We start from the raw sequence: 11,178 nt of genomic DNA, 5'->3' as shown, positions 1-11,178 counted from the left end.
TGTTTTTCTTTTCTTTTCAATATAGTTGTATACATAAATTGAATTTCCTTTCGGCAATATTACAGGATATGTCGATATACAGATAATATGCCTGATTCGAAGAAAGAAAATGAATTGTGTATCAATTACATTACCATAAATATTACATATCATGACATGATACTGGAGCTCACATTCTCACTTTGCACATGATAATCAAAACATGCAAAAGGTCATTTGTATGATAAGGCATGTTGGTTTTTCACTTCAATGAAATAGCCATCCTTCATAATGTAACAGCAATGTTCATAATCGCTATAAATGGTGCTTGCGAGCTCATCCGCTTGGCAAGAGTGCCTGGTATTTGGTAATATTAACAGTAAAGGTGGCTAACGCTATCAGTACAAAAATGATAGCGTGGATGTCTACTGAAGTGGTAATGACCCTATTCTGGGGCATTTCATGAAGCGTTTTGGTCGGATATTTTTTTCTGACAAACTGTTACAGGCTACTGAAATCCTTGCATCTGATTGGCTGCGAGCATATTTGTCTGACAACTTTGTCGGACAAAATGCTTCATGAAATGCCCCTCTGGTCAACTAGTCTACACGCAAGCTCACGCTCTGCTTTGAACATGAATTCCACGAATTGTTACATTGGGCAAGCTTGTGCATTATGCTACTTTATAAGAAGTGAAAAGCCTACTAAGTGAGAAAAAGAGAAAAAGTGAATTGTATCATTGCTCACACGAGCTAACTGTGAACTGGCTAATGGTTATTGATTCTAGCCGCAATTGATCAAGAGAGCGAGCTTTGTCCACTCGATCGAGGTGTCCCTCTTGGGGTCGAAGATGGTCGGATTCCTGATGCCAGCATGACGTCTTCTTCTACGTACGACGACGTAACACTGGCGCGGCATGGTAGGCTGAACATAAAACCTACTTTGCATGGTAGCTCGGCAGCATGGACACCACACCCTACTGATCAAGACGGATGGCTGAGAGTAAGAATTGTCCACTCCCTTTACTTTCACGTGACAAAAACTGATATCGAGTTCAGCATTTAGCATTTAAAGGGGATGCTATAGTAACTGATCAGTGGGAATCAGTGGGAATGGTGGGGGATGATTGTTCCAATCCTTGTGGGATTCATTGAAGACTATGTTATATATCTACTGTTGTGTGAAAATTATTCGCTTCAGAATGGTATCACATTCAAGTAATGTGCAGTTCAATGTTTCCAGGTTAGCATCCCTGTACAGTCTCGGGGCGATCGTTAACGGCCCGTTAACGATCGCCCCGACAATATAAATACATTTGAGACGCATGAAAATACAAATGCATGTATTCAAATACATAAAGGAGCTAAAGGCATGTTTGTAACTGATAAAAGACGTAGTCGACAGAAATTATGAATAATTAAGTACTCGACAGGAAGGCAGAACCTATATATGATGTCAAGTCCTGAAAACGTCAGAATGGGCGACATGATAAGAGTCTAAACTTGCTGGGGGAAACAACAACGAAAAAGTATACTAAACATGCTTACAAACACACACACACACACATTCAAACATGTACACAGCGGACATTTACACATTGACGAAAAATATCAATCTTAGACCTAACATTTTCTAACAGACTTGACAATATCACTGCAGTTTGCCCAAACCTGTATATAGTACCTCAAAAGGGCAAAATTATAGAATTGGATATCGGTGAAATCTATACGAAGAACCAGACATTAGTGTTCTGGTTCAAACCAGAACACTACTTCAACTAGTATGTTTATTGATTCATGTAAACAAATGACGTGTATCTAAATTTCATTTGGAAATGTCAAAGTTACATTGTATTTAATTTGTTTATATGAAATTGTCATATTATATGCTTTGGCCGGAAATGAAATAAAGATGAAATGAAATGAAATGAAATAAAAAGGGTATGACTGATCGCAAATTACTACAATGTACAATTGTATAGATATTCAATCATTCATTCTCTATTCATCCTGTGTCAGGGACTGCTATTTTCCTGATAGGGAAGTATAAGAGCATAAAATGAGGTATACAGCCATAAAAGTATATACACTCTGACATAGGAATTATTATACCATAACATTCACTGTGGACGGGTAGAGGGGAATTTTAGTGTGTATTCCTTGTGCTTTGTCCATGATCAGAGATGAACATCGTGAAATATTTTAGAAATTTGTACCATGTCAATCTAAACCTCTTGACATTTTTTCTTTTCAGTCCTTTGTGTCTCGCCGCATTCCAAATGAAGTTCATTATTCTAAGACGGAAAAACGTTCATAAGGAAGAGTACTATTTCTTCAAGTTGATAAATTCGATCAATTTCATAATTGGCAAAATGTTTGTCCACTTTGAGTATTAAGCGTACATATCCAACAGACACATTGTTTGCAGTTTCGAATATCAATATCGTAACTTACACTGACGTCATTTTCATTGATTCACGTTAAAAATGATAATCATCAGATCTACAGACTACCAACATATTGCTGTCATCATCATAACAATTAAAAACTATATGAATTCGGGAAAGATTGATAATCCTTTCGATATCATGCATGTCATGTAAAACAAACAAACAAACACGGTTTGTCGATGAATAAGACGTAAAATTTACTTTTCCGGTTTGTTCACTTGTGTTTTTATTCAATTTCATTTCATCGTATTGTTTTGTATGGTGAGAGTAATCAACTATGATCACTTTCGGAAATATACACATCTTACACGTGGTTCACCATTATTCATGGCTATTTTGCACATGAAAGGTAAGCAAATCATTTTGACGGAGAACAGAGATGTAATAAAAAAACAAAAATCAAAGTACCATACAAGAGGATCCTCAGTAAGCTGAGCTTAATATTGGGACCTCAATGAATGCACAAAGAAATAAATAAACAGTTTTAATCAACTGTCGACGTTCCTTAACTACAACAAAAACAAACTATTTCGCACAACTAAACATACATGGTCATGTACACAGGTGTTGCTATTCTAAGAAAGAAAAAAAAAAGAAGAAAGGAAAGCGATAATGAAATATAGTGAAAAGGAAACAGGAGAGAGAGAAATAGAACGACTCCTCGTTCTACCTAGGGGACAAAACCAATCACTGTACTTTGTTATGTTTCTATTTTGCAATAGATTGACCTCGGAGAGGAGAACATTGTTACAGGTGTTGTTACTCAAGGCAGATCAAATATTGATCAATGGGCAACGTCCATGTACATCTCCACCTCCCTGGATGATACCAATTGGGTTTTTACAATCGACCCGCTATCCCGTGGACGCAAGGTAGAGTTATAAGTTTTCGACTTGCACAATAACTAATGCATGTGCTAATTTTACACCCAATATCATGCTCATTCAAAAAAAAAAAAAAAATACTCGAAAGAGGATAAACTATGATACGATATCAGCTGTCAAACCACACAATTTCAAAAAAGCAGTATCTAATCTTTCCAAGTATAATGCGAAGTTCAAGTTCAAGTTCACGTTCAAATTTATTTTCATATCTCCACTTTCTCAATAATGAAATTGACTGAAATAAAGTAAAACAAGAATTATACAACCATGTCTTTTGACTGAAGAAGAAAAAAGAAAAAAAAACATTCTTAACACAAATGTATATGGTCATATCATCTGAGGATGTCACAAGTAAATATCAGGAATATGATGGGGCCTACATAAGAGCTATAACACTTGTATTCACAAACTGAACGTTTCCGAATTCATAGGCATGGAATTATACGGAAGATGGATATGTTTATCTTGACCAACTAATACTATACCAGTACAAAAATCATTATAAAGAATGAAGTGATGAACCACATGACTATCGCTCGAACCAGACTGTACACATCTCGCCGTGTTTGAAAAAGAATTATATGTTTAATAAAACAAAAGTGGGCAGAGAAGTCTCATGTGTCCTTGTGTACTGCATGCAATTACCAGGTTTTTGCCTCATTAGGCGTTTTCACATCAGCCCGATGTTTCCAAATAGCGCGCTATTTTCTGACTTGGGAAATTTTCCCGATAGCGAAATAGCGCGCTATTTGATAATGTGAACACAAATTAGCACGCTACCCAGATAGCAATGCTGCGTTGGCCCAACGTTGGTCCAACGGCATACATGTACGTCGGGCCAACAACAGACACGTGACGTCGCTCCGACGTCATTTTGGCCATCGGGCCAACGTTGGTCCAACGGTGAAGCCTTATGTTGGGCCGACGTTGGTACAATGTCAGACCAACTTTATGCCAACCATTGTTCCACTTTGCATGATGCACTGGCCCAACGTTGGCCCAACTACTTGTGTGTATGTTGGCACAACGTCAGAAACATGACGTTGATCCTACGTCATTTTGGCCGTCGGGCTAACATTGACCCAACACTGAAATGTTGACGTAATACCAAAGTTATACCAAGCACTTTTCCTCGCTGTTATAACGTTTAGCTAAACGTTACACCAACCACTTTTCCACTGTAATATGACATTATCACACAGTAAAACCATTCCCTTTTCGACTTTGTAATGACGTTATCCCAACATAAAACCAACGACTTTTCCACTTTGTTATAACGCTATCCCAGCGGCTGCATCGACCACTGTTCCACCTTGCAATGACGTTATCCCACCGTTACACCGACATTGTTCCAACCAAGTTCATACCATACTATAACATTATCCCCACGATATACCTGCCACTTTACAAGTGTGTCATGGTGTTAGACCAACCTTAGACCAACGTTGTATCAACCACCCCACCATGACGTTATCTCAATGTTAGACCAACGTTGTACCAACCACTTTTCGACAGTGTTATGACATTGTGCCAACGATGTACCAACGTTGGTTCAACGTCATCCTTTTACTGTTGAGCCAACGTTGGTGCGATGACCAAAAAAGCTTTTTTAGGCCAACGTCATGTTTCTGACGTTAGGCCGTCGTAGTCTTGTTTCTGGGCAGAAACCGCCTGAATTAGAGTCTATTCCTATAATTCCTACAATCTACTCTATTCCTATGCTTCTACATCCTATACCTATTCCTATACCTATATCTATTCCTATTTCCTAGCTGAAAGAAAAGTATTTGGTTTTCTTTATGAACCCCTGCGTGATAATAATGTTTCAAGACATGGTTACTAACTAGATGACACTTTCATTACATTTTCGTCAAAATTCCATCAAAACATCGGAATACTTTTTACAAACGCGAGCGGAAATTGTGCATAAATCATCAATAATTTGATGGCAATTTCCAACACAGTTTACAGTTTAATCCCAGTATCAATACTTTTAGATTTAATGTGTTTTTTTTTTAATATTTTCGCCATATTTGAATTGCAAATTCTCTCATTAACATTCATGATCTTTGTAGGTCGTTATTCCAACGTTGGGCCAACGTTGTCCCAAAAGCTTTTTCACATGATTTTGACTAGGCAAAAAAAAAAAAAAAAAAAAAATCCCAATACAGTGTATTGGGATATCATGAACATGTCGCAATAATATAAGCAGTAAACATTTAAATAGCTTAGCAGTTTTATCTTTGCCGCTGTTTTGATTAATTATCTTTTTTGAAATGACAAAGTGTGCATTGTTTAAAAAAAATAATATTCGTGCCTTTTTTATACTCTGTTCGGTGAACCATGATTCAATGAATGAAAGTCAAATTGACAACATATACGGCTTTGAATATTTTTTTTTCTTTGGTGGAAGTAAGAATAAAACTGTTTAATATAAAAAAAGAAAGTTTAATCTTGACATCAATACATTTTTATTTAATGTCTTTGGTCTATCTTCATTAGTTTTCAATTTACAGACTCTCTCTTATGACGGATAATGATGGAAATGACGTTTATCTCAACTTTAGCTTATACGGAGTATCATTACAGGAGTACACCAACCCAACTCAAATGTATGCTGCAATTCATCAACATTTTGGACAAGTACCCGGTTGTGAATTACATTATGCTATAATATCCCCAACATTGGCTGACACTCACGCAACTCTTTGCCAAAGCGCTGGCCAACCTCATGTTTCTGACGTGACACCATACGCGCATGACGTTGGACTAATGTTGGACAAACGCAGCATTCAAAGTGGAAAATTGTTGATACAATGAGGGTCTGACATTTTACCAACGTTGGTCGAATATTAGGCTTTCACTGTTTGAAAAATGTTTGCCCGACGGACAAAATGGCGTTGGGCCAACCTCACGTTTCTGACATTGTGCAAACTTACACGCATGACGTTGGACCAACGTTGGACGAACGTAGCATTCAAACTGGAAAAGTATATAGTTGATGTAATGTTGGTCTGACATTGTACCAGCATTGGCCCAACAGTGAAAGCCTGACGTTGGTCCGATTGCCAAAATGACATCGGAACGACGTCATATTTCTAACATTGTGCCAACATGCAAACATTCAAGTTGGAATAACACTGGACAAACGCATGGTTCAAAGTGGATATTTCGTTGATATGATGTATTTGACATTGTGCCAACGTCAGATTTACTGTTGGACCAGTGGTGGTCCGACGACAAAAATGACGTTGAGCCAACGTCATATTCTGACGTTGTGCCAACATACACGCATGACGTTTTACCAACATTGGGCCAACGCAGCATTCAAAGTAGAAAATGGTTGATATAACGTTGGTCTGACATTGCACCAGCATTGGACCAACGTCAGGCTTTCACTGTTTGGCCAATGTTGGCCCGATGGCTAAAATGACGTCGGAACGGCGTCATATTTCTAACGTTGTGCCAACAAACACATTTTCAAATTGGATAAAATTGGACAATGCAGTATTCAAAGTGGAAATATGGTTGATATGATGTTGATTTGACATTGAGCCAACGTCATCCCAACGTCAGACTTTAACTGTTGTTCCATTGGTAGCCCAACGACAAAAATGACGTTGAGCCAACGTCATTTTATGATGTTGTGACAACATATACACGCATGACCTTTGACCAACATCGGGCCAATGCAGTATTCAAATTGGTAACATGGTTGGTATAATGTCGATCTTACATTGTACCAACGTGAGTCCAATGTCAGGCTTTCACTGTTAGGCCAATGTTGGCCCGATGGCCAAAATGACGTCGGAGTGACGTCATATTTCTAACGTTATGCCAACATACACACTTTCAAATTGGATTAACATTGGAAAAATGAAGTATTTAAAGTGGAAATATGGTTGATATGATGTTAATTTGACATTGAGCCAACGTCATTCCAACGTCAGACTTTCACTGTTGGGCCAGTGGTAGCCCGACGACCAAAATGACGTTGAGCCAACGTCGTTTTATGATGTTGTGACAACATATACACGCATGACCTTTGACCAACATCGGGCCAATGTAGTATTCAAATTGGTAACATGGTTGGTATAATGTCGGTCTGACATTGATCCAACGTCAGTCCAATGTCAGGCGTTCACTGTTGGACCAATGTTGGCCCGATGGCCAAAATGACGTCGGAGCGACGTCATATTTCTAACGTTGTGCCAACATACACACTTTCAAATGGGATCAACATTGGACAAATACAGTATTCAAAGTGGAAATACGGTTTATATGATGTTGATTTGACATTGAGCCAACGTCATTCCGACGTCAGACTTTAACTGTTGGGCCAGTGGTAGCCCGACGACCAAAATGACGTTGAGCCAACGTCATATTATGATGTTGTGATAACATACACGCATGACGTATGAGCAACATCGGGCCAACGCAGCATTCAAGTTGGTAACGTGGTTGGTATAATGTCAGTGTGACATTGAACCAACGTCAGTCCAAAGTCAGGCTTTCATTGTTGGGCCAATGTTGGCCCGGTGGCCAAAATGACGTCAGCGCGACGTCAAATGTCTTAATGTTGTGCCAACATACACGCTTGCAAGTTGGATTAACATTAGAAAACCATAGCATTCAAAGTGGGAATATGGTTTGTATGATGTAGGTTTAACATTGTACCAATGTGAGTACAACGTCAGACTTTTACTGTTGGGCCGATATTCGCCCAACGGTTCATTAAAGTTTGAAAAATGGTTGATATAACAATGGTCTGTCATTGTTCCAAAGTTAGTCAACCGTCAGGCTTTGCCTCTTGGGCCAATATTGGCCTCACCCAAGGCTGTGCCTGCCAACTGTAGCTTTCACTGCAGCCGTGCCAATCATCGCCACTATTAGCCCAAAGTGGGTAGGCGATCAAAATCCACCCTTCATCAGTGATAAAAGTAAGATGGTTACCCAATGCTGTGCCAATGTTCCAAATGTAGCTTACCGATTGCGAGCGTGGCGATAATCGCCTACGTTGGCCCAATGTAGGCTGGCAAACCAATATCTACCTTAGATTAGTTACAAAAGTAAGACAATGGGCCAATGTTGTTCCAACGTAAGCATACTGACTGCGATCAAGCCCACAAATCGCCAATGTTGGCCCAACGTAGGATAGCCAACCAATATCCATTTTGCATCAATGACAAAAGTGAGACGGGTGGTCCAACTTTGTGCCGACGTTATCTTTCCGGCTGTGCGAAAACAAAAATTGCCAACGTTGGTCCAACGTAGGTTTGCCAAATAATTTCCACCTTCCCTCGGGAACGAAAGTAAATCAATGGCCCAACCTTGTACCAACGTTAGCTTACCGACTGCGACCGCGCCAACCACTGCCAACGTTGCCCCAACGTAGGATTACCAACCAATATCCATCTTGCATCACCGACAAGGTGAGACGGTGGTCCAACGTTGCACCAACGTTAGTTTACAGATTGCAGCCGTACCGACCATCGCCATCATTGGCCGAACGTAGGATACCCAGCTATATCCACCGACCGCAAGTGGCGACCATAAAGACATTGGCCCAACGTTGAGCCAACGTCATCTCACCGACCGCGACCATGGCGACCATAAAGACATTGGTCCAACGTTGAGCCAACGTCATCTCGCCGGCCGCGACCGTGGCGACCATTGCTGACGTTGGCCCAACGGAGAATTGTTATCTGGGTAATTGTATCGCTCCGATCGAGAAAATTTCTCGAGTCCAACTCGGGAAATTTCTGAAATAGCGGGATAGTAGCGCGCTATTTGATATGTGAAAACGACTCGAGAAATTAGCGCGATGCATCCCATCATACCTAGCGTGTGTGACCCGATCGATCTAGGCAAACTGCACACAAATCATGAGGAATTTTTGAGAGGGCACACACATTACTGATGCTGTTTGCATATGCTCAGCTGTCGAATTAGCTATTTTAAAAATTTTAACTATTCGGGCTACCCCCTCTTCAGGCTGATGTGAATAAGAAATGACATAGCGCTCTAATTCGCAATCGCGAAGAATATTTCGAGCTTGGATTTTTATCGGGCTGATGTGAAAACACCTATCATCTCTAGACGGTTGCGGTCTGACTGTTGTGCTAAAGTTTTTCTTTCTTTATGTGTGACATTATCCCAGGTGTACCCAGCTAATTATGACAGAGACTCCCACGTGACTTCGTTACTACCTAAGTCGGTGAAGGCGCGTTACGTCAGGTTCCATCCAATCACGTTCAGGAACTATGCATCGATGAGAGTCGAAGTTCTGGGCCATGAGATTTGAGGGCTTCTTTGTAGACTGATCCCTCATGTGAATTTATTTGTTTTGTTTAATTTTTTTCCATATCTTCTGCTCTGTTTGTTTTTATTTTTGTCCGTAACTTTGCTTACTACCGTGAGCCAGTTGCTATGTTGACAACTCATTTGGCAAAGCGTAGATTTTTTTTTTCCTGCTGGTGAAGTTGGAATGATTATGCTTTCTCGCCTAATTATGACCCTTCATCATGGAACTGTCTTTTGTGATGTTTTGAATTATCATTTGATTATTTGCATGTCTATGAATTTCGAATTTGTGTAACATTATACGTGAAAGTAATTGCATGTCTGTCTCCAGCAATTATTGTCAGCAGATCAATTTCTGTATCATCATGATATCAGTGTGATATCATTCAAATAGATATTTTTCAGTTGATTTAATCTTTATACCTAGATTAGAAGAGCTTTTGTTTCTCCCCTCCTTTCCCCAATGGCATTCAGAACAATGCAAAATATATGAACTTAAAACGAAACAAAAGCATTTGCAACAAAGTTTACGAGGTTTATTGGGTTCATAGTATACAGCTTTTTTTTGAAAATTTTCACTCCCGTCCCCCACAAAAAGCTATGGTTACTGACTTTCCAGGTAAGCATGACTGTACAGTGTCGGGCTGTTAACGATCGCCCCGACACTGTACAGTCATGCTAACCTGGAAATATTGAACTGCACAGTACTTGAAGATGAGACCAATCTGAAGCAAATATTTTTCACACAACAATAGATATATAATGTACTCTTAAATGAATCCCACAAGGATTGGAACAATCATCCCCGAGCATTCTCACTGATTCCCACTGATCAGTTACTAGCCATATCCCCTTTAATGTGAACATATTAATGATGTAAGGGGAATGTGAACATATTCATGATGTAATTGGATAATGTATCTGTGTGAAAACGTTGCTTTAAGAAAGTTTTTTGAAGTTTATTCATATCATACAACTTAAGTGTTTTCAATTGTTTAAATAACTGAGAGGTGTGAGCTAAATGGGGAGATTTTGTAACATGGCGAATTGCTTTCTTTTGTAATTTAGAAAATGTATCAAGTCTGGAATTTAAAATGTTTCCCCATATGACATTGCATCAAAACAAATGAGGTGAAATAGAAGAATTGTAAAGAGCAAATAAGACTAGGAGTTGTAATCCAAACTTCAAATGATTTAAAACACCAACCTTTCTATGTGTTCATGCCAAATAATACCTAAAAACTGAACATATTTACACTGACTTCTGGGCTTTCCATATATATTATATATATTTTTTGTGTGATTTGCTAATGACACATTTCCCTTTTTTCTTTTGAAATAACAAATAATTAGTTTTATCTACATTTTATGACAGTTTTTTGCACTGAAACTAATTCACAATCTTAAACAAATCTTTATTTATAATATCATATAAAATATCTGTATTACTATGTGAAGCGAGAATGGTATTGTCATCACAATATAAACTGAAAGTAAGATAAGGGCTAGAATTAAGAATATCATTGATATACAGCAAAAAAAAAAAAAGAAAAAGAAAAAAAA

General features: G+C 38.8%; 1 protein-coding gene across 1 annotated transcript; it reads left to right on the top strand.

Annotated features, from left to right (window-relative positions):
- Positions 1 to 807: 807 nt before the first annotated feature.
- On the top strand, positions 808 to 9,616 carry LOC140233662 (lactadherin-like). The gene is made up of 3 exons (XM_072313763.1): positions 808 to 981; positions 3,151 to 3,300; positions 9,473 to 9,616. The coding sequence occupies exons 1-3, from the start codon at positions 853 to 855 to the stop codon at positions 9,614 to 9,616; spliced, it is 423 nt and encodes a 140-aa protein (XP_072169864.1). The 5' UTR covers positions 808 to 852.
- Positions 9,617 to 11,178: the final 1,562 nt, after the last annotated feature.

Source organism: Diadema setosum, chromosome 10 (assembly GCF_964275005.1).
Source record: "Diadema setosum chromosome 10, eeDiaSeto1, whole genome shotgun sequence".
NCBI classification, from domain to species: Eukaryota; Metazoa; Echinodermata; class Echinoidea; order Diadematoida; family Diadematidae; genus Diadema; species Diadema setosum.
Note: the sequence above shows the minus strand (reverse complement) of the source record. Positions and strands in the feature narration are given on the sequence as shown.